The sequence below is a fragment of the Vigna umbellata genome, chromosome 8 (genome assembly GCF_029865625.1).
Source record: "Vigna umbellata cultivar VRB3 chromosome 8, Vumbellata_1.0, whole genome shotgun sequence".
NCBI classification, from domain to species: Eukaryota; Viridiplantae; Streptophyta; class Magnoliopsida; order Fabales; family Fabaceae; genus Vigna; species Vigna umbellata.
The window spans coordinates 16,297,005-16,322,233 of NC_142172.1; the positions used below are offsets into that span (position 1 = coordinate 16,297,005).

At 34.3% G+C, this 25,229-nt stretch overlaps 1 protein-coding gene across 6 annotated transcripts; it reads left to right on the top strand.

Moving 5' to 3' along the window:
- Positions 1-674: 674 nt before the first annotated feature.
- Positions 675-20,736, top strand: PIE1 (SNF2 domain-containing protein / helicase domain-containing protein). 6 transcript variants are annotated; one of them, XR_015781413.1, is made up of 22 exons: positions 675-985; positions 1,094-1,185; positions 6,130-6,210; positions 6,303-6,410; positions 6,568-6,648; positions 6,742-6,830; positions 6,930-7,066; positions 7,139-7,203; positions 8,194-8,329; positions 8,617-8,712; positions 8,783-8,856; positions 8,940-9,074; positions 10,971-11,006; positions 12,361-12,429; positions 12,584-12,646; positions 12,735-15,804; positions 16,260-16,324; positions 16,407-16,474; positions 16,781-17,534; positions 17,762-18,285; positions 19,252-20,012; positions 20,301-20,736. XR_015781413.1 is itself a non-coding variant. In XM_047295840.2 (21 exons), the coding sequence occupies exons 2-21, from the start codon at positions 1,126-1,128 to the stop codon at positions 19,685-19,687; spliced, it is 6,147 nt and encodes a 2,048-aa protein (XP_047151796.2). In that variant the 5' UTR covers positions 675-985; positions 1,094-1,125; the 3' UTR covers positions 19,688-20,736. The 6 variants fall into 6 exon arrangements, 3 of the variants coding, with proteins under 3 accessions (XP_047151796.2, XP_047151800.2, XP_047151802.2); XR_015781411.1 differs by having other exon boundaries at positions 19,252-19,755; positions 19,834-20,736; XR_015781412.1 differs by having other exon boundaries at positions 19,252-19,755; positions 19,856-20,736.
- Positions 20,737-25,229: the final 4,493 nt, after the last annotated feature.

Here is a 25,229-nt window from a genome sequence, read left to right on the forward strand (position 1 = left end):
TTAAGATATTCAAGAACGGGAGAAATTTTCATTCAAACCTCTGTGACCATGATTCAACATGCAACCTGAATAGAAAACCCTAAAATCCCAAATCAAAAGACCCCTAATATGCAAAAACCCAAATCGCACCATCACTCCACCATATTCGTCTTCTACATGTCGAGACAACCTTATCCTTCATCCTGATAAGTATAAACTTAATTTTAACTTCTAACATTGTCAAGTCAATTAGGCTGATATTGTCACTTATTGCAAAAATACACATGTAACCGATATATTAATTTTTTATTCTAAAATTATAATAAATAATTATTTGTTTTAATTTTAAAAATAAATAAAAATAATAATATCATTGCAAAACAGTACTCTATGGTTAAAAAAATGTTTTCAAAGCAATTAATCATCAAAACAAACATTAGTATTAAATATTAAATTATAACTTATTTAAATAGATATTATGATTTATGATTCAAATGCAAATAGACATGACAGGTGAGTTAATATAATATTAAATATAATATTAAAACATTATTTAATTTATATACAGAAAAAAATATTTTAGTTGTTATGTAAATGATCTGGATTCCTGGTTACTTTAATTTCACTGTTGATAAGATTAGCAAATTTAAAATAGAGTGGAAAAGAAAAGTAAAATAATAGAAAAGAAAGAAAAGGAAAATGTAAGAGGGAGTGCCCTTGGGTTTCCGGGCCGAGAAAGCATAGGAAAACGCTGCGTTTTGGCCAAGTCAGGTGAAGAAGCTACGCTGTCTACCTCGCCTCGCGTGCGTGGCTTCTTCTAATTTCTCCTCTCGTCTTCACCTTCTTCTTCCTCTTCCTTCTTCTCCTCTGCGTTAGGTTTTTCCATTCTCACACTTCACATCGTTTTTTTCCCTCTTCTCATTCTTCTTCTCCACTCTCACTCTCTTCTCCCAAGCCTCTATTTCTCTCATCCATTTGCGATTTATGCAATTCCTCGCGCGATAAGGTTCTGTTTCTTCTCCGCAAAGCTATTCTCCACGACTTTCTTTTTTCTACATGCATTGCCTCTGGTTAATCGCCCAAGATTTAAAGCTTTTGTTGCACTGAAAAACAGATACTTTTCGTGCTTGCGTTTTGATTTCCGCGATGGCCTCCAAAGGTCCCAGGTCTAAGATTGATCATGAGAGCAGAGCCAAACGGCAAAAGGTTAGTTCGCGTTTTCGTCTTCTCGGTAGTCGTCTCTTTGCTTTTTAATCTTTTATTTTTTGCTTTTTTTTGGTTAATTCCGGCTTTTAATGATACTGTTGTTACTGGCTGAGAAATTAAAAAGAAAAACTTATTAATAATTATGAAAATTGAAATTTTACCTAGTTCCTCTGAAATGCAAAATTACCGCCTGCATGTCTCAACATTATTTATTTATTTATTTATTTTTCTTTGTTTTGTGTGGTAGTCTTGGAGTTGGATGAAATTTTAGTTGCTGGATACGATTTCTTCCTTGCTAGTTTTTTTTTCCTTTTCTTATGAGGGTCGACCTTTTGGTCCTTTAAACTGTTTGTTTTGTTTTTGGTGTATGGAAAAAGAAGTAATTCAGATTCGGGAAAACATTTGAATAGAGTAAAATTATTTAAATAACACTTGTGGTGATTGAAACTGACTAATACAGAAAAAGAACGGTAACAGGAGTTAAAATGCAGTAGAGGTATGGAATGATGCTTATATTTTATTTATATGGTGAAAATAATTATGTTAGCTATGTTTTAGTATGTTAACATAAGTTGCTGGAGATTTGCCCTTGGCTTTATGGATAAGGATGGATAACAAACCATGCCATGGTATGGCAAGAGAATGTTCCCATTATGGACATGTACGGGGTATCAAGAGAAAATTAATCTTAGTTGTTTGATATCATTACATAGATGGTTAAGATTAGTTTTAGGTGAACCAATTTATATCATAGTGTTCAGTAACTAAAATCCTGGGTAAGCAACTGTGTTAAATACTCGGAGGCAGACCTTTTAAAATCTCTATCATCCGTGTTTGTATGATTAAAATTAGCTCCTCTTAGCTACGATAACTCTTACTTGATATGCCTCTTACACAGTCATGCTAGCTTAAGAGTTTTTTGATCAATACACCTTTTTTGATTGGTGTTTGAGACTATTAAAGGTAAAAAGGGGTTTTTTGATTTTTTCTTGTTGAATTAGTCTGGAACTGAATTCGCTTAAAAAATAGTCCTTTTAGAAAATATGACTGTGGCTGGGAAAAAGTTGGTTGCATGTCACAGTTATACACTGCACTTGGGTTTGATGAGCAAAGTTGAAGTTAGTAAGGGAATTTCATATTGTGATTTAGCATATATTTGCTAGTGCAATGCGTGAGAAAAACCTTGGAAGTGAAATGTTGATGCTGTTTCTTCTTACTGCACAATCAGCAAATCATTATTACAATATTCAGTTGGCCCCATTTTTATTTCTTTCCTACTTCATAACTCTTCAGCAAAGAAAAATGTATGGTAACACAGAGTTCATTTGACAGTGACACCTTTTTGTCACCTGTAAATGTGAAACACGAATTTTATCAAGAAAATTGAGTGATGAAATCAATTATAGCATGAGGCTTTCAGGATGTTGTTCTGTTATGTCAATGTTGTAAATAACTGTTATAGTGCTGTAATAATGCAGAACATGGTGATTTTTAACTGCTCTACCTTAGGCAATTTGTGAAGGGAGGCACACAATGGCAGTGCCATAGGCTTTGCAATGTTGGTGTCATTGGTGGAATACTGCCATTGATAACCTTGATTGCACATGTTGTCTTTGATCCTTCCTATGTTTACTCATTTTTCTCTTGTACTAGCGAACATGAGTTTCCATGCCAATTTGTAACAAAAGGTGAAACTTTTGCGTATCAGTTGTCTTGTTGGTATTGATGGTGTTGGGTGTAAACTACATGGATTAATCAGCATCGTTGAGGTCTATCTAAAACAAAGTTTGAGTAAAATCGTTTGAGTAATGTCTTTAATGGTTTGTCCTAAAACTAACTTAGGTTCATAGTACTCCTTTTAATTGGACCGTCTCCCATTTTGATTCACTTTTATTTGGAATCTCTCTGTCTTCTCACCTGGCTTAATTATATAAACCAAGGGCATTATCTTTTCCAACATTGGTAGTACATAATTTGGTTTGGGAATTGTTAGGTTTCTTGGGAACAAGAAACCAGATCTTCAGATTCAGTAAAGAAATAAGCACTCAAATCTTACTGCACAATGTATTTAACACTCTAATTCTGAAAAACATAATACAAGAAAACATCCAACAACTTCCAAGGGAAGAAATTCCCTTCTACACAGGACAACCCCTATTCTGAAACAAAATACACTCCACCCACAGAACTAGAACACCCCCCTCCTTAAAAGACAAAAACTGCCTAACTACTAATTAAAACTTCCCCTAACTGCTGTTTAAACTCCTCCTAACTACCCCTAACCACTTCATACTAACTTCTATGTTTTATTTTTTCCAAACTATCTAACAATTGTCTACAAACATTCAAATACATTACATATCCTATCATTACTCGCCGCCACAAAACAACCTTGTCCTCAAGGTTGTAGTCTAGAAACTGGTCCTTAATCATTGCGACCACTTCCAATGTGACTGCCTCAAGGCTTCCTTTTGGCCGTTGGATTAATCCTTGAATCTGCAAAGATCTAACTTTGACAACATAATCTTTTCCAAACAGATGCTTATTAAACAATCTGACTCGGTTTCCAAAATCAACAAGTTTATTACTGGAGTTTGCTAGCAATTCATTTCCATAACAAATAAGTAACCCAAGACAAAAGGGAGATTGTCCAACTTTATTGTCCTTCTTGCATAGGGCCTGCCACTTTGTCAAGAAATACTCCCCCAACTGGTTTTCTGATGATGGGTTTACTAGAGACACCAATATCTTGAATTCTTGGATGACTTTTTCCCCCCTCCCTGTCCTTGTTACTGCTGCCATCCTTTCACGTAAAATTTCCACACTCCCAATCTGTGTTACTGCTGCCAAAGTCTCCAATAACATGTTTCCCTTGTTTCCTTCAACTATCCTTAGTTTAGGTGTTGCAAGATCTTCCAAAGAAAGGTTATGAGATTTCTGTTGCCAGGTATTGAACCCCTTGACTGCATTTTTTCCCATGTTATTGATGGTTAGGTGTACTTCTGCTACTCCTGTGATGTTTTGGACTTCAAAAACATTTTCTGTCCCAACACCAACTACCTTTGAACCATCTACACTCAAACCAGCCTCATCTTTTACTTTACTCCCAGAAGTAATGGTTACAATGTTCCCACCACATTCAGCCTTCTTTCCTTTGTCTTCACCCTCCTTCACTGTTTTGAGATATTCACCAAGAGCTACCACACTATCTCCACTAAAACCAGCAACTTTTGCAACTTCATTCTGAGAAGCAAGAGTCACAACATTCCCATCACAGTCTTGGTCTCCACCTTCCTCTTCAATGATATCCTTTTCTCTTCTTCCCACTCTATCTCCATACACAGAACCTCTACTTCCATATGACTCTCTTTCCATGTTCTTGAGTCTTTGCAAGATATCCTTCATCATATCTTCGAACCATTGAAAGTTGGCCCTAGTTTCCTCTCTATTCTCCTCAAAAGCTCTCTCTAATGCACTCACTCTACTTTCCATGGTGTTTGACTGATCCGGTAGGTCGGACCAAATTGTTAGGTTTCTTGGGAACAAGAAACCAGATTTTCAGATTCGGTAAAGAAATAAGCACTCAAATCTTACTGCACAATGTATTTAACTACTAATTAAAACTTCCCCTAACTACTGTTTAAACTCCTCCTAACTACCCCTAACCACTTCATACTAACTTCTATGTTTTATTTTTTCCAAACTATCTAACAATTGTCTACAAACAGTCAAATACAGTACATATCCTATCAGGAATATTCATTTCTTATATTTTTTTTGTATGCCCCCTTGTACACCTCATCTCTCTTATTTCTGGCTTTTTTTAACCCTTTTCTGTTCAACTCAACACACTATTATGGAGCACCGTTGGTTTTAGTGTTGGAAAAATATTAGTTAATGTACTTTAAAAGTAGTATGTTCATGTATGGTGTATCACATTCACACAATAACATGCATTTAATGTTCATCAGCGTCTAGGAAGTTGCACTTAATTAATAGTAGCCTAGGAAAATAGTCTCCACTAAGTTTATCAAAAGACAGTATATATGGATGATATATACAAAACTTGTACACACTACATTCTCTTGAATAATACAGCATTTTCATTCTCTTAATTTCTCTCTTTTACTCTAAATTCTCCCCATCTAAATTCAACATGTAAATGTCCCAATTTTGATAAAGTTATAATTTGAGCTTGATACACACTTACGAAATTATGCTTGGAGTGTTTCTTTGTTGCTACACCAACTCTAATTGTTGATGTGACATCTTCGTCAATCTTCTGTGTCTCCTTGTAAGAAGGATCCAATTCCAATGTGTACTTAAACTATGCAACTAATTTCACATCCAAAAGATTGAAGGAAAGATAATGTTCAACTTGGGAGGATTAAAAATCTTGCTAAAAAGAGAAAAAAGAAAAAGAAATATCAAGCTTAATTAACTAAAATGACGCAATTAAGTACAGCGATGAGATATGTTAAAATAATCTGAGCTGGAATGACATGATTAATATTTTGTGCATGTATCTGCATTTTCAAATTTTTTTTATTTAACTTAAGATTGTAAAATCATGTTGTCAATCCTACTTGAAATTTTGGTGGCTAAATGTCTGGCTGTTGACTTGCTTTTTTCCCTCTTTTTATTTTTTATGTGTTTAAAATAGGATTTTCTTTTTCTGTATTTTTTAGTCTGAAATGGGAAGCCTCACCAAATGCTGTGATTTTAATAATCCTTGAAAGAATATTTATATTTTTAGATGTTAACCCTGTAATTCACTCAGAAAGTGGAGTTGCAAAAAAAGAGGGCAGTGAGTCTTAGAACAACCCGAAATATTAAATGTGAAATCATTCAATGAGAGTTGTTTTTAGTTGCTTATTTTAAAAAAAAAAGAAGATATTTTTCTTTTACAATTTTCTGTCTAAGTTTGACTTTTTGTTGCGTCAGGCTCTTGAAGCTCCAAGGGAGCCTCGCAGACCGAAAACTCATTGGGACCATGTCTTAGAAGAAATGGTGTGGTTATCAAAGGTACACACTAGTTTCACCTTCAAAATCTGTAATGTGCAGTGTTTCTATATTTTATTTTGTATGATTTTACATCCTGTTCTTTGTTTTTGCAGGATTTTGAATCAGAGAGGAAATGGAAATTAGCTCAGGCAAAGAAAGTAGCTTTAAGAGCCAGCAAAGGCATGATAGATCAGGCTACAAGGGGTGAAAAGAAGATGAAGGTGCTGATCTGTCTTCTATAAATGAAAGTAGTGATAACCTGCATTAGTTATTGATGCTATGGTTGTATTATTATAAACAGAAAGCATAGTTCAATGATTGCATGCTTCTTTTATTCTCCACTGTTATGTTTTGTGATGAAAGCTGCATCTTGTACAGGAAGAAGAACAGCGATTAAGAAAGGTTGCACTAAATATTTCTAAGGATGTTAAGAAATTCTGGACAAAAATAGAAAAGCTGGTAATATTTTTTTGCTCAGTTGATTTGTTTGCTGGCATACTTTTTGTAAATTCCATATGGTGATCTTCGTTTCATCATCTATTATTGTACCAGGTTCTTTACAAACATCAAATGGAACTTGATGAAAAGAAGAAAAAGGCACTTGACAAACAGCTTGAGTTTTTATTAGGGCAAACAGAGAGGTTGATTCCTTTTTAATTTTTTTTTCACTTATGTTTTGTGGAACCTGGCAGCCCATTTGACTTCATTGTTCTTATCTTTTAAGTATATATTGTTTTCAGGTACTCAACAATGCTGGCGGAAAATCTTGTGGATGCTCATAAATCAGGAGAGAATAATTCTGCAGAGCATCACATGAGTATTCAACGCAAAGATGCGCATGGAGATGTTATTAATGAACCTAAAGAAGCTGATGTTGGTAGGTAGAAAGACATATCGTTGAAGTTATAGATGGAATCACTTTTTCTAACTTACCTCAATTCAATTGTAGTGGAGTATCAATCAGATGCTGCCGACAATGATGATGAATATGATGTACAATCTGATGATGAATCGGTAATTCTTTTTCAAATAATATTCTTTTATATTATTACCACATGGTCACAAAACAAGACTCTTAAGTTTTGGGCATGTTGTTTGTGAAGGCAACTTTTATTTCATAAAACCTACATAAAGGGTCAATTTACTTTTTTTAATATTTATTTAATTATCAAGTTCATATTATTATGTAATAAGTAAATATGGTTTTGTTAATCTGCTCATTGTTTATGTGACTAATGTCCTTATTTTTGAAAAAAATAATAATTCAAGAATTGTTCTGCATGTAAAGGAGAATTAAATGTGAAATTTTTGGGGAATTAATCGAAGGAATAATCTGTTATCTAGTTGTTTTACTGAAAAAATGTAATAACTTTTGGATAGTGTGGATATGTGGAATTCCACTACCACAGATACTGTTTCATTTTCTTTGTTAAATCACGTATAGTAGAGTGGGTTGTATTCATGTATTATCATGGAGTCATTTATTCTGCAGAATCTTTTCTGAATTCCCTATAATATGAAAGTCAGAATATTTATTCCTATGATTATTAGATGGTTATCAAAAAGGTATTTTTGGGTATCTTTTATTTCTAGGAGAGTTACATTCTCATGTCCATACAGTTTTTCGTCTGCTAAGGTGGTGGGAAAGTTACATTCCCATGGGAATGTGGCAAGTTATTTTCTAACCCCACTATAACTTAAATTTTAATTGTTTTAATTTAATTATTTTGAAATTTGAAAGGTATTCTTAGGAGTGTATGTTTTAGATATGCCAGGAATAACATACTGGTATTTTATATCTTTAATATATTTTATGCATTTCCTAGTTGCAACGTTGTTAATTTTTCCATGTACATTGTTGAAGTTTTCTTAATATCAAATTTCATTTGAAAGTTGAACATCTTCTCCGTGTTTTATGCCTGATTATTTCTTCTGGTGTTTTAATGGGTGAAAATTGAACCAAATCCATTTATGGGCTTATGATAATGATGGTACTGTTTGCAGGAGGACGACGAGCAAACAATTGAGCAAGATGAGGCTTTTATTACTAAAGAAGAGAGACAAGAGGAATTGGAAGCTTTGCAAAATGAAATGGATCTTCCTATTGAGGAGTTACTCAAGCGTTATGCAGGGGAGAAAGGTTAGATTTATTTATTTTTAAAATTCTTTAGAATAAAAAATAGAAGGAAATGACAATTTGCTGTATCAACCATCTTATTTTTTATTTTCTGGGATTCGGAGTTATCCTCAGTTTCTCATCTCTGGAAGCAAGTATTGAACAAGAAAGGGAAGATGGTTATATGTGGTAGTTAGGATAGTGCAACATGTACCTTTCTGCTAGTAAACCGAAAGCTTTACCTTATACATATATTGTGCTTACCTTATGAACCATTGGAGAATTTATGCCTCTGTTTATTTACCAATTAGGAGAATCTGTGATGAAAGAAAGTAGTCCAGAGCATAGTGAAGATGTTGAGAAAATAGTAGGAACAACTGGTGATGGTAAGAAAATATTAGCATCAGGTATGAGCCCCCATTTTCTTTGCACTAGTTATACTTGTTTCTGACATAGTACATGGTTAATGTCTTGCAGAAAATGGTGACGATCATTTATCTGTTAGCAAAAATGGTACAAACAACTCCAGTATGGTCTCTGGTCGACGTTGTGTAAGTTGTATGTGTTTAGTTTTACCACTTTGAATAGCAGAGCGAGTTAAAGACTTAGTGTAATGCTAATTTTTTAATAACAGGATGAAAGCAATGGTGATATGGCTACACCAACAAAAAATCTATCTCAATATGAGGAAGGTCAATCTGAAAATCTAAAAGAGGTTCCCAGTGAGACAGCCAATGAAGATTTTTCGTATGATTTTACTGATGAAGAGGTGATAATGTGCTTAATTTTATTTTAAGCCAAACATGTACTCATTATAATTAATTTCCTTCAGTTAAAGATCTATGTATCTGTCTTCTATACAGCACATCTTCATAATTTATGCAGAAACTATGTTTTAGAATAGTCCACCAGAGAATTAAGAGGGCACTTTTTTGATGACTTGGTATATGTTCACATCATCTCTCCCTTGCTCTATATCTTCTCCCTTCACTGTCTCTGTCTCCCGCAACTCACAAATTTTGGAAAAAGTGTCTCCAAAATGAAGATGTTTATCTAATATAAGATACTCCTGTAGTCCTTTGGGTCTGTTAGACATCACGTGTAGGTAAGTTTTTCACTGCTGTTAGAAAGTTTGAAAATTGTTTATTTCAAAAGCTAAAGTCCCATACTATGGATCCACAATTCGGTCATCTTTGGAAATTGGCCTGACCATCAAGCTTGAAAACCTGTAGCCATTTAGAAATAACAAGTTCGTGTACTGGGATTTTATCTGGACTTTAGATGCTAGCAGTCTCTGTTTGTGCAGGTAATGATGATTCATCATTAGCAATCTGAATGACTTTGACATTGTAGGGAAGGATACAAGTACAACCATACCTATAGTGGTGATGTTTTAGTGATCTATGGTTTTGCTTGCGAGGAAAATAAGTGATATAATATATTAATATATGTTAAAAGCTCTAGCATGTAATCATATGAATCACTGGAGAATCAGCTTGCTCAGGTGCCCCCAATTGGTAACGGCTGGCTCCCATGAACAAGTTTCTGTTCATCTTCACCTTAATTTGTATGGTTCATCTTAATTAAGTCTTAGTGTAAGATTGTAGAATTGGTGTTCTCTAATAAGGAATTAGGTAGTTTTGTGGACAATTGACATCCAAGCAAGAGAGGGATGCATAAAGTAAATGGTGTTGGCAGTAGGTATCTAAATTTCTGTGTTAAAGTTGTAGTAGGGAGAGATTGAACATCGTCGAGATCAGCCTTTGAAGTTTTTAATAAAATATGGTTCTTCTAATCATAGTTGTCAATAGCACACCATAGTGGGAAGCAGAGCTGAGCAGTCCAAGACTGCTGTGGGATTGAAATAGTTGAGCAGTTTTTAGCAGCAGTTGTAACAGTGACCAAGGTAGTGGATTTTGCAAGCAATTGTAGCACTGAAACATACTGGCTTAAAAACCCTATTTTACCTTTAGAAGACCATTGCTTAGGGCTTATTTGGGTAAAGTATTCCACCAAAATGTTATATGTCTTTGTTTTGACCTGTAGTCCTTCTCAAATTATAGGACTATCCATGCTCCAGTCTTTCTTCTTCCGACATTCCATAATTTGTTTTGCTCTTTTGCTATTAATTTAACCCTAATTGTTCATTTTTTTATACTTCATTGCTATGTTCATATTGCTCCAAGATTGATGCTGATTGGGTGTTGTCTTAGTATTTATCATAAGTTTCTTTAATTTTGTTTATAAGTATTTGTGTATAAAACAATTTTATTTTGTATTAAAATATTTAAAATTGCAGTCATAGTGCTTCCTGCTACCCTACTTAGGCATTTTCAGAGTTAGCTGCTATGCTCTGCTATCCATGATTGATGACCATGGTTTAATCAGTTGGATATAATTTTTTCACCAACATCAACTCATCAGGTTTTTTTTTGTAACTAATTATGGTACAATCTGAGAGCCTCATCAAAGTATTCTGTCATCCTCGCTAATTGAGTGGTGACTTGACATGAGCTGTAAAATGTTTCCAACAAATTTCAACTGTCATGGTTTTTGGGACAAACACTCTTTATGCCTTTTCCTTCCACCTTTTTCTTTCCAACAAATGTTCTATTGTTAATTCCTTTTGCTTTGTTCCTTACAATCTACTATGAATATTTGTCAGGAAGATGGTGACTTTTTGCTTGGCACAGAAGACAAGGTAATATTATATTTGAGGATATAATTGTTATCATTTACAGTTAAATTTGTTTCAATTGGTTTTGATCGTCAATGAAGGTGTGGTTTATAGTTTATGGTAGCTGTTTTCATTGTCAATTGTGTGTTGTTGGGATTATTTCTGTTGCTGATTTTGAATCTCTAAAAAGTTCAAAGAGTTTACAAACCGATGGCTACATCTTTGTTGTTTCAGACATGTACTCTACTTTAATTGTGACATTGGCATAATGTAGGAAGTTGTGAATTGTGTATGACTACGGGCATATAAATTAAAAGGGCGCATTTTAATACAGTTGCACACACAAGGCCCTTTGGTGCTTATAAATTATCATTTAGTTTCTATTGGTTGACTGATAATCTTGGTGATGCCTTCTAATTGTTATGGACCTCACTACCTCAGTAAGGTCTCTAGGCTAGGATTAGAGTCCTATTCCCAAGTCAGATAGCAGATTTATCTTTGCCCTTATCCTAATTATTATTTTCTCTGATGCACTTTTCTTTTTCTCAAGTGTGGCATCAGTACAAATACCCAGCTTAGCTTTGTGTATTTTTGGGCACATGATAATATGGTCAGACGTCAAGTATGATATTTTCAGTTGAGTGCTGAGACTGGCATGGCTAAATCTCTATGGAGGGATTTTTTTTTTTCTTATGAGTTTTAGTTTCCGTTGATAGCATGTGCATGTATCAAGCCTTTGTTCACGGAGAGAAGTGGGGTTTAGCTAGTAGTTGAATGATTCAATATGAAGAAGTGATCTGCTGGTAGACCAAGCCTTTCCCTTTTTTTTTTAAATCCAAAGGTTTTGCTAGTCAAATTTTAGTATCGTTCCATACTAACTTGAAGTCAATAATTTGTTATTGGATTTTATATGAAGAAATTTTTGGCACGTCAAGTATGATATTTTCAGTTGAGTGCTGACACTGGTGTGGCTAAATCTCTATGGAGGGATTTTTTTTTCTTGTGTGTGTTATAGTTTCTGTTGATAGCATGTGCATTCACCAAGCCTTTGCTCATGGAGAGAAGTGGGGTTTAGCTAGTAGTTGAATGATTCAATATGAAGAAGTGATCTGCTGGTAGACCAAGCCTTTCCTTTATATATTTCAAATACAAATGCATTATAAAAGGTTTTGGTAGTCAAATTTTAGTATCGTTCCGTCCTAATTTGAAGTCAATAATTTGTTGGATATTACTGTGCTAGATTGGATTTTATATGAAGAAATTTTTGGCACTGTTAATCAATTGATCAATTATTTTTGACGGTTTGATTATTTCCATTTTTCAAGCTTGGTTGTTTGCCTGTCAATTTTATGTCTTAACTTTCTAAAAAAATGTTCAGGATGATGAAACAACCTTATCAGAGGAGGAAAAACTGGAAAGAGTTGATGCAATAGATCCCAAGGATGAGGTTAAGAGCTAACCTGGCTATCCTTCAGCAATATTATTTCAGAATTCTACTACTGATATAGAATTTTCCCCCATATACGTTGTATCCAGTCTGCTTGGTTTATATATATTTATATATTTTATTGTTACTCTCCATGACAAACTGTTATTTGTAGATTGCATTATTACAAAAAGAGAGTGACATGCCTGTTGAGGAACTGCTTGCAAGGTATAAAAGGGTAAGCGGAATTCACCTCTAATTGTTACTGATGGCTTCATTTCTTCGTCCATTGATTTTTATTCCCCCCTCCCCCCTTTGTTTGTTAGGACCCGAGTGACAACGAAGATGGGGGATATGAAACTGATTATGCTTCTGCTTTATCCGAAGACCATTCAGACTCTCCTGTCCATGAAGATGCTGAGCAAAAGGATTCTGCCATTCCTATGGATGAAGATATAAAGTCTGGTGAACACCTGGCTACCACACAGTCCCAGACAGAAGAACATTGGGAATCACCTCATGAAAATTTGGATCAAAGAGAAAGTGAGCATATAATTGCTGATGCAGCTGCTGCTGCAAGATCAGCACAACCTACTGGAAACACCTTCTCCACAACTAATGTGCGTACAAAGTTCCCTTTTCTTCTCAAGTACTCTCTTCGTGAGTATCAACATATTGGATTGGATTGGCTTGTCACCATGTATGAAAAAAGACTGAATGGAATTTTGGCAGATGAAATGGGTCTTGGAAAAACAATTATGACTATATCTTTGCTTGCACATCTTGCTTGTGAAAAGGGGATTTGGGGTCCGCATTTAATTGTGGTACCAACTAGTGTAATGCTTAACTGGGAGACCGAATTTTTGAAATGGTGTCCTGCCTTTAAAATATTGACTTATTTTGGAAGTGCCAAGGAGCGAAAATTTAAAAGGCAAGGATGGTTGAAACCAAACTCATTTCATATATGCATAACTACTTATAGATTAGTTATTCAGGACTCCAAAGTTTTCAAGCGCAAAAAGTGGAAATATCTGATCTTAGATGAAGCTCATCTCATTAAAAACTGGAAGTCACAAAGGTGGCAGACACTCTTGAATTTCAATTCAAAAAGGCGGATTCTCTTGACTGGGACACCACTACAGAACGATCTCATGGAACTGTGGTCTCTCATGCATTTCTTAATGCCCCATGTTTTCCAGTCACATCAAGAGTTTAAGGATTGGTTTAGTAATCCTATATCAGGGATGGTAGAGGGAGAAGAAAAAATTAATAAGGAGGTTGTTGACCGCCTGCACAATGTCCTTCGTCCCTTTTTACTCCGTCGACTAAAGAGAGATGTGGAAAAACAACTTCCAATGAAGCATGAACATGTCATATATTGTAGACTATCAAAGAGGCAGCGGAATTTGTATGAGGATTTCATTGCTAGCTCAGAGACTCAAGCAACTCTTGCAAGTGCCAATTTTTTTGGGATGATTAGTATTATCATGCAACTTCGTAAAGTTTGCAATCATCCTGATCTATTTGAGGGTCGTCCTATTGTCAGTTCGTTTGATATTTGTGGTATTGATGTTCAGTTAAGTTCTTCTGTTTGCTCTATGCTTTTGCCTAGCCCCTTTTCAGTGGTGGACCTAAGAGGTTTGGGTCTTTTATTTACTGATCTTGACTATAGTATGACTGCATGGGAAAGTGATGAAGTTCGAGCTATTGAGACCCCTGGAACCTCAATCATGGAGCGTACTGATATAGATGAGCTAGAAGTTATTAGGCCACTAAATTGTCAAAAAAAGTTGCAAGGAACAAACATTTTTGAAGACATCCAAAGGAAAATCTGGGAAGAGAGGCTAAAACAGGCAAAGGAACGTGCAACAGCTATTGCATGGTGGAACTCCTTGAGATGTAAAAAGAGACCTATGTACTCAACAACTCTGAGGAATCTTGTTACCTTAAGGCATCCTGTATATGACATTCATCTGGTGAAAGCAAATCCTACTTCATATATGTACTCAACAAAGCTGGCTGACATTGTTCTCTCCCCCATTGAACGATTTCAAAAGATGACTGATGTGGTTGAAAGCTTCATGTTTGCAATTCCAGCTGCACGGGCACCCTCTCCTGTTTGCTGGTGCAGTAAAAGCGAGACAAATGTGTTTCTGCAGCCATCTTACAAGCAGAAATGCTCTGAAGTTTTGTTGCCGCTACTGTCACCAATCCGACCAGCAATTGTTCGCCGACAAGTGTATTTCCCTGATAGGCGTCTTATACAATTTGACTGTGGGAAACTGCAGGAACTGGCAAATTTGTTGAGAAAATTAAAATCAGAAGGCCACCGAGCTCTGATATTCACCCAGATGACAAAGATGCTTGACATATTAGAGGCATTCATTAACTTATATGGCTATACATACATGCGCTTGGATGGATCAACCCAACCAGAGGAGAGACAGACCTTAATGCAACGCTTTAACACAAACCCCAAATATTTTCTTTTCATCTTGTCAACCCGTAGTGGGGGTGTTGGTATCAATCTAGTTGGAGCTGACACAGTTATTTTTTATGATAGTGACTGGAATCCTGCTATGGATCAACAGGCACAAGATCGATGCCATAGAATTGGTCAGACACGTGAAGTTCATATTTATAGATTGATAAGTGAAAGCACCATTGAGGAGAATATTTTGAAGAAAGCAAATCAGAAGCGTGCACTTGATAATCTAGTTATACAAAGTGGGAGTTATAATACTGAGTTCTTCAAGAAGCTTGATCCTATGGAACTATTTTCAGGCCATAGAACACTTTCAATAAAAAATATGCTGAAGGAGAAAAACCAGAACAATGGGGAAGTTTCTGTAACGAATGCAGATGTAGAGGCTGCACTGAAATGTGTTGAAGATGAGGCAGATTACATGGCTTTGAAGAAAGTTGAACTGGAAGAGGCTGTGGACAACCAGGAGTTTACCGAAGAAGCCATTGGGAGACTTGAAGAGGATGAATATGTAAATGAAGATGATGAAACTGCAGAATTAGGTGAATCTGTTTCAAACTTAAATAAAGAGAATGCCTTGGTGTTAAATGGAAGTGATCAGAAGGAAGATAGACCACCAAACTCTGTTGTTGTCAAAGAAGATGATGCTGATGTGCTGGCTGATGTCAAACAGATGGCTGCAGCTGCAGCTGCAGCTGGACAAGCTATCTCAGCATTTGAAAATGAGCTACGCCCTATTGATCGATATGCCATTCGCTTTCTGGAACTGTGGGATCCAATTATAGATAAAACAGCTTTGGAATCTGAAGTCAGGATTGAGGACACGGAATGGGAGTTGGATCGGATTGAAAAGTACAAGGAGGAGATGGAGGCTGAAATTGATGAAGACGAGGAACCTCTTGTATATGAAAGTACGCCCCACATTGCTCCCTTTGCTTCATAAAATTTGAAATTATTGTTGTGCTGTTTATAAATGTTAAAATTGATGACATTATATTAGATCTCATGAAAAAAGTGATTGGACATGACTGTATCCAAATAACTTTTCTCTAGCATAGTTTAGTGGGTCCGTGAAACTAGAAAACATGCTACAAAGTATCTTATAGTTCGTTTTCCTCCATATGTTCATTACACTTGAAACCTTATATATAACTGTGTAAAAATTATTCTGGTGCGTTGCTACCCTTTTACACTGAATTTTAAAATTTGATTTATTGGTGGTTTCCAATGCTTTGAGGGTTTGGTATATTTGTTGATTCATGCAGGAGATGGTTTGTTACAAATGTTGTCTTAAAAGATGTTTAGTTTATATGCATGACATAATTGTGACCTATTAGATTGAACACTATTTTGATCTACATAATAGGCTGGGATGCTGATTTTGCAACAATGGCATATCGACAGCAAGTAGAGGCCTTGGCTCAACATCAGGTGTGTTGGATGAGCTATGAATTTTTTTCCTGCTCTACACTTTGGAATGACTATTAATATTTTGCTTTTTGTGATCTTGTAGTTGATGGAGGAACTTGAATATGAAGCTAGACTGAAAGAAGCTGAGGAAGAAGCTTGTGATTCTAAAAAGTAGGCCAGCCCTGAACTTTGACCATCTCCATTCCATCACTTGCTTTTGAATTATATCTAACATCCGTATGAAAACAGCTCTTTGCACTTTGTAATTGTAATATTCTTCAACATACAAACTAAGTTTTTGGTGGGAACTGAGTTTTTGACATTAATACTTTCTTAGAAAGTCGTCTTTGTTTTTAATGTTTCTTCTGCAGTTTTACTAGTAAGGGTTTGAAATACATGAAAACTTTTGTATTGTAACAAGGTAAAACCCTAAATAAGAAAATACCTGAGAATGCTATATTTTTCTTTTTACCACAGGACAACACCAGGGGATTTGAAGCCCAAACCTAAAAAGAAACCTAAGAAGGCAAAGTTCAAATCTCTAAAGAAAGGATCTTTAACTTCTGGATTGAAACCTGTGAAAGAAGAGTCACAAGCAGAGCCAATGAACATTGATGATGAGGATATCACTGGTCTGGAATTTGTGTCTCCAAATTCATCCATGCAGAAAAAACGTAAATCTAAAGCAACGACTGATGGTGAAGAAAAGAGACTTAAGAAGTCCAAAAAGTCCAAGAGGGATCCTCCTGACATTTATGCGTCTGATTTAGAATCCAATGCTTTGGTTGTGCAATATGAACATGCAGAATCAAAAACTAGTGAAAGTCTGGTTGATTTGGAACAGAAAACAGCAGGCAGGGGTAAGATGGGAGGAAAAATATCCATCACTCCTATGCCTGTAAAACGGATCTGGACGATAAAGCCAGAAAAAATGAGAAAGGGAAATCATTGGTCCAAAGATTGTATTCCATCAGCTGATTTTTGGCTGGCTCAGGAGGATGCTATATTATGCGCTGTTGTTCATGAATATGGTCCTAACTGGAGTTTGGTTAGCGATATTCTTAATAGCATGACTGCTGGTGGGTCATACAGGGGGAGATATCGACATCCTGTCCATTGCTGTGAGCGGTTTAGAGAACTATTCCAGAAAAATGTATTGTCAATGGACAATGCAAATAATGAGAAGGCCATCACTCCTGGCTCTGGAAAGGCTCTTCTTAAAGTTACAGAGGTTAGATTTGCAATGTTAGGTTTTAACAATTTCACGTCTGATATTTTTACTTTGCATGTCGTGATGACCTCATCTACATGGTTTCATTTCATTTGGAGTAGATTACAACTTTATTTACTATTTATGATGTAGAAAATATTTGACCATCCCTATTACACATTAATCTTCCCAAAATTGATAATTGCTAAAGAAAAACTTTTTTTCTCACATCTAGTGTCTTTTGGCAGGATAACATACGGATGCTGTTAGATGTTGCTTCTGAGCAGGCAAATAGGGAGTTGCTGCTGCAGAAGCACTTTTTTGCATTGCTTTCATCTGCCTGGAAGGTGGCATCACATGTCGACCACAGGAAAAATCCATCACCCACCTGTAATGGTCTCTATTTTGATCAGAGTCTTTTTACTTCCATAGGCCAGCCTTCGCAAAATTCCTTGAAGAAATCCTCTGAAAGGGTGCCATTTGCAAATCTGGTCCAGAGTAAGAAGTTAGTAGCAGCTGCACTTGATGATTCCACAACTGGGCAAGTGAATGATAGAGTCATCCTCCCTAACCAAGGGGAAGGCTTGCCAATGAGTGCTGATAGGTTGGATATTACTCTGGAATTCCCAAAAGAGGAGAGTGATGTCTTAGCTTTGTTTCCATCCGTTATAAACTTATCAATACATGGGACTGATCCAACACCATCTTTAAGTAAGCAAACAGGAGAAGATGGCTTTAAAATTGGTCTGTTTATGGCAGAGAATCGTTTCAGGTATGGCTGAATATGGATTTTAGTTGTATGGTTTGACTTGTGAATGATATTGATAGTAAATTAGTATTTTTATTTTTGGTGCTGATATTAGAGGCCTAGTGCCCAGAACAGAAAACAACTTAAGGCTTCAAATAAGGGCCCAAGAGGCAAGAACAAGAAACTAAACTGAGTACTGGTAGATAGAATTAGTTAATTTCGCATCAGGCATTTGGTTCAGTAGTATAGTATGTCCTAATTTCTCGAGGAATCTATTTTTCATTAATTTTGATATCTAATTGCATCCCTTGTTGTCCATTGCTGGTTTGCTTCCAGGGAGGGAGGGGATGATATGTCTGACTTATTCAATGGTAATTGTTTATTCTGTGGGTTGTCATATATCAGAAAATTGTTTATCTTTTTGGATCCTTCAATAGCTGGACTGATGTTAGGGATGGAAATATGTAGGCCTATCATTGATCCTTAGAAGACTTAATTAGGTGTTGGCCTGTGCTTTTAATTGTGCGGTAATCTGTTTCTTGGCTTTTATATAATTAGCAGTCTTGTGAATATTCTTTGCTTTATGAGGTGAGATCTGCTCATTTGTCCTTTTCTTCTTGGTCTACTTGTTATATTCTTGTTATGCTGAAACTAAATTCCTAAATTCATTATACTACATGATCAACTTATGATTTATCGAATAAAGTATATGCTCTTTTACTGTTACATCATGCCTGGTTGAATTTCAGTCATAATTTTCTCTTGGTTACTCTGTTTACATCAAATAAATCCGTCAGTGCCTTTTGTTGGCCATTACTCTTTTCACACAACAAAATAAGCATTTTAAACAATTGGTGTGACACTACTTTAATCAAGCAGAAATGTCAATTTAAGTTTCTTTATCCAAGTCCTTAGTTTATGATCATTTTTTTTCCTGGTTACTGTTGGGAAGCTTCTAATGGTGTTTTCTCCTTTATCCCTACTCCTCAGGGAGGCAACAAGAATTTGTGAAGAAGACGTCTCTGGATGGGCATCATCTGCATTCCCAACCAGCGATGCAAGGTCTCGACCTGGATCCAGGATACAATCCTCTGGAAAGCAGAAGTCTTCCATATCTGACTCTGCTAAGCCTTCTAGGTCAAAGTCTAAAAGAGCTTCAATTGATGTCAGTGAAATGCATCACCATCAGGCTGACTCGATAGTCCAGTCGGTGCCATCACTTAAGGATCTGAGATTTGATCTCACTTCATTCACTACAGATGAAATTGGACTTACTGCTGTGGACACATGTTTCCCCTTTGACTTGAATGTGGAAAGTTCATGGGAAATGGAGGGTTTTGGAATGATCCCACATGATTATGTTACTGGTTTAATCTCAGACCTTGATGATTGTACAACATTCCCTGAATATACTGACATTAGATAAGTGGATCAAATCAAGCCTGAAATGCAGTTTTGAATGACCTTTGGCGGACAGTGGCATACTACTGGCAGGTTAGTCTTGATCAGTTAATGAATTGCCGTTGGCTTACAATCGAATTGGAACGATGCGTTCTTACAATTCTCTCGTAGGCATGCCATTTCCGATATACAGACAAACAGTTCAGGGACAAGCATGCTGAAGGTTTCCAAATGAAAAACATGGAGATGTAGAATGCACAATAATTTAATTTCTTACTCGGAATTATGTATTGGCTTGGGGATTCAGCTCAAATTTGACAGCGTCAATCTCCCATAGATCGGTACTCATGGTAAGAGCCTTCATTTTTTCTTCCCTCTAATGGTCACACGGATTTGCCTGTGATGTTTTGCATGCACACGTACATATGTTCTTAGCTGGGGCATGCATAGGGTCTAGTGCTTTACCTGGCAATATTTTGTTATGGAAGCAGAACGAAGTAGTTTTGTAGTGGCAAGTTCGTCAGTCCCATTCATTTATAACACTACTTTAAATTATTTAACATGAGGTTTACACCATCTATGAGATGCTTGGAGTCTAATCCATATTTTAGAATGGTGTTCTTTTTTCTTGGTTCAAGGAACGATGTTAAGTGATTCTAAGATCCCAATGTGCAATCCAAGTTGACCAATCAGAGTTTCAAACCAAATGTTTCGCTTATTATGTGATGACTCACGTGACGACCTGAATTTGTTGGAACCATTCTCTAATGCAAACAGTATTTTTTTGAACAGCAACCAGTCGAGAGTCTATGTAATTCATTGTTCACACTGGAGAAATCTGATTGTTTCATATCATAGCAACCAAGTTAGCTTAATACCAGTCTTACAATAGTTTAGTGCTTTACATTTTATAATTTGAGCAACTCCACTTTTTCTGTAACCAAAAAATATCATCAAATAGGTCCCGCGAGTCACGCCACATTTATTTCTCATCAATCTTTGTCTTTATTTTTAAATTTTGTATAATCTTTATATGCAACGAAGCTCATGCAATGATCGATACGCTTGAATCAAGAGATAAACCTGCTTTATTTTTTTTTCTTTTCTTCGTTACTTTCATCAATTTGTGATTGGTATCTTGATTTCTTGAAGACTTCATTGTTTGTTTCACAATTTCTTGTTTCCTTAAAATATAGTTTGCTAGGTTGCAACTTTGGTGAGATTGTATACGATTTAGTTCATGTTACTTCGAGATGCAATACCTTTTGTTTGTTTCACCACTGAACTAGCAAAACAGAACATTTGGCACGAAAGAAAATTGAGCAAGGAAATTGTTGAACTCGTAGTCATGTACATTGAAACTTTACATTTGATAACGTACATGCAAAATTAATTAATAACATTGTTTTCAATTTACAAAATGCATCATCTGGAAGATTTCTGTAGAAACAATTTTGTTGTAGTGCACAATGATTATCATGATCATAATGAAATCTTCAACCCTTTTGGAGACCTAACTTTTAAAATTCCAAGAATTGGTATTGGTACGTTTTATTTGGCATTTATTTAGTAATTGGCACAGCAAATAGTATAACCAATGGAATTGACGATCCTGAAATTTCTAGTTGAGTTAAACGATCATACAGTATTGAATTCATTTTGAGGGATGCAAGTATTTTCCAACATGGCTGCCAGTCTCAACAATTGCACTAATAACATTCACACCCAATCTCTCGATCACTGGCATCATTATATTGCATAAATCGGAAGAAATATCATGTTTTATCATAACGTGATATGAATACCTTTTTAAAAGAATCAATTTCTTGATAAAATAAATGCTAGAACAACTTAAATCATTCTTAGTCAATCAACACCAATTCCAACTTCTAAACCCATTTTCGTGAATCAACTGTTTTTTTTTATTCCAAACTGTCAACTAAAATATGATTCATATTTACATTAAAATAATTAGTGATTGATTCATCTGCATCGAGAGTCGGTCAAAGAATTTATTTATCTAAGAAATTGATGGAATCCCATTTTTCTTGCAAATTAGGATATGTAAAATTACTATATTTGCAACTGTATCAACAAATGATTTCATTACCAAATAGTTAGGAATCTCAATATCAATTTCTCTTTCACTGTAGCAAGTGCCCATTTAACAATTTCTTTTCAAGAAGTCTTCACTACAGATTATAATCATTTCAATGACCACAATGGTTAAAACCTTTCCGAAATCACTACAAAGAACAACAAATATACCAAATTTCTATTAGAATCTCAAATCCATTTGTTAACCACTCGTGCTTCAATAAATTTTAGATTTAAATATGTATTTAATCATTAAATATGGTTATATTTTGTTTCTATTTCCTACATTTTTATTTTCTATTTTTGGTCTTTGAAGATTTTTCCTTGTTATATTTTTAGTCCCCTTAAAATATTTTTTTTCTTTTGTATCCTTCTAATACGCAGCCTATTGATTTCAGTCTCTATTATACTTTCACACGAACTAATTCAAAATAAAAAAAAAGTTATAAAGACTACAAAAATAAATATTTTAGATCGACTAAAACAAAATAACAAGGACTAAAATGATTAAGTGAAAAAAAAATGTACGTACCAAAATTGAAAACTCATTTATAATTTTTTATAATTAAATAAAAAAGTTAATAGATATCATGTTATTTTATATTTTTTATATGGATATAAACACATGCTCATGGGATCAAAACTGCAGTTACAAAAAACAATAAGGTTATATTGTTTATACATAAATTAGATAAGTCGAATAACTATATGACTTCCATGGTAGTGGAGAAGAAAAGTTTATGTTTATACTCACAAGATTAATCTTTTATGTCTAAGATCAAAAGTTTAGGTAAAGACCTTCTGTCTCTCTCTTTCTCTCCCATTTCATTCATCTCTATTTAAGTTGTAATGACTTGTAGTATATCATGATATCTCCTCTCTGAATTCACATATGTCACGCACACACTAAACATCACCCAAAACATAAAATTTCTCCTTGAAATTTTTTCAATAACCAAACCACACATCAACATTCCAAAAGTTGTCACATATATATCTTCATATAGTTATTATACTTACCAACAACAAAATGATCCAAATCAATATCAAACAACCCAAGAATTAAAATAAAAACTTGGAATATGAACTGACGCTCAGTGAAAAAGATGGAACTCAACGCCATTATTCTCACAAAATGACTCGCTCAATGACACCATTCATTCACTCAACGACATGGACTTAAAATGGTTCCAAACTTGCAGTGGAAAGTGACCTTCAATAGTGTCCTGCCATCGCTCAATGTCTGACCAATAGCAAACATGGTCACTCGGTGGGAAAAGTAGGTGCTCAATGGTCTAGAGCAAAACTGCTACTAGACTTGTAGTACCAAACTAGCACTTAACGCCACATCAGTCTTGCTCAACACTATATTAGAAAACAACTACTTCAAATCTATGATTTGGGAAATCAAAGAACTGCTCAAATGATTAATTGGTATTCCCGACTCAATACTTGGTTCAAAAACAGTTTTTAATGTCATAATGAACACCAACTTTCTCAAATGGTCAAATCCTCAATTTCCTCAATCACCACAATCCAAGCACAACCAACACTCAGTTCAAAAACATACCATATAATTCAACACAAAACAACAATCATGTCAACATACCAAATTCAACCAACAATATCCAACTCACGCATACTAAATCATCCAGCTTTCCTTACCTAATAGATGATAAAAATAGCTTAAAGGGTCCTAAGACAGCTCCACAAGTAGAGGAAACTCCATATACTCCTATGAACAACAAAAACATGATCCGGACACACCGTTAGGATCACTAATAAGCAAAAAGTCTTATAGAAAATTCATACCTCACATACAAGCTAGGATCGCTCACATGCATATATAAACAAGCAAACAAAAAAAGAGAGTAGAAATTAACTTATTTTTTTACAGAAACTGGTTTGCTAGAGTTGAAGACTTCGTCTCAAAGATTATTCAACGATCTTTGATCTTCATATAATGAACAAAGGACTAAAATCTTTAGAGATAGGGTAAAAAGCTCAAAAGAACAAAAGTTTAGAGAAATGATACGATTTTGGATGATGAAATTCATTTATATAAATCCTATTTATATTTAAAATTTTTAATATTAAAATAATCGAGTAGTGTTATTTAAAACATATTATTCTCTTTAAAAAGACACAATTTTCTAAGCTATTACATTTAATGTTTCAAATATATGATTAATTTTTATTTTGAGTGTTAACTTTTTAATTAAATGTTTAATAAATTAAATATTTTAGTGTAAATCGATTATGTTGTGTGCATCATTTTTCTAAGTTGAAACAAGGATCCATGAATTTTAGAAATTTATATGTATTAAGTTACTATGATGAAAAATATATTGATTTTTATGATAAAAAATAGATTGAGGTGACAAGAGAAAAATATAAAGTATTTTAGAGATTAGTTAAAAGAGTCAGCATAATCCTAGAGGAAAACTATAAATAAGTAATTCTTTAGGAACTTAAACTAAAATTTTATAATTTATTAAGAACTCAATTTAAAAAAAATTATCTGTGTTTTCTTTCTTTATTTATTTTTTTCATGATGTTTTTGTTGATTTTGTTGAAATGATAGTTAATATGAGACGTTGATTCACTCTTATATTGTACCAAAAACTATCATTTTAATATTTGAATACACATTTATCATTTGGTAATTAGAATTTAAATTCAGTATTTTTGTTGTAATTTACAAAAGCTAACGATTGACCTTTAATTAGTAATTCCAATTCACGTGATTTTCAATGGTGCTTTGCTTAAGTTTTTGCTTTTTTCGTTTGCACAAGTTGCAAGAAAAAATTGTTGCTTGAAAAATATTTGAAGTCAATACGGAGAGAGAATACTTTGTTCCAAAGTTGATTGAGCATTGAACAAATAGCACATTAATGTTAAAAGAAAAAGAATATGAATTCGAATAATAATTTTTATTAGAACTAGAAATTGACACACTAGATTTGCCAAAAATATATTTTTTCTTTATAATTTCTAAGTTTTCTATTATCTTCAGTATATTGAATAAAATAACGTAAGTATATTTAATTTGAAATCAATATAAACATTAACATATAAAATAGTAAATTTACCACAGTTAATTTAAGTTAAAAAAATAAAATAATGATTAAAATATAAACACTTGTGCGTGATTATAATAACATCTTTATATTATGGAAAATTTAAAAATGTCTGTAGCATTAATTTTATATTAGAAATATTTTAATAATATTCTATATAAAATAAATTTATTAATTAAATTAATTATCACATACAATTTTTATCATTACATGTATATAATTTAAAAAACCGTAATATATATTATAATGCAATACTAAAAAAATTTACCTAAACAAAAGCACTACCATATTATACATTAACAAAATTAATAACACGAAGAAATTGATTTAAGTTTAAGATCACACCACTCTTCCAGCCATAATATTTCATATAGTAACTTTTTTCGACAA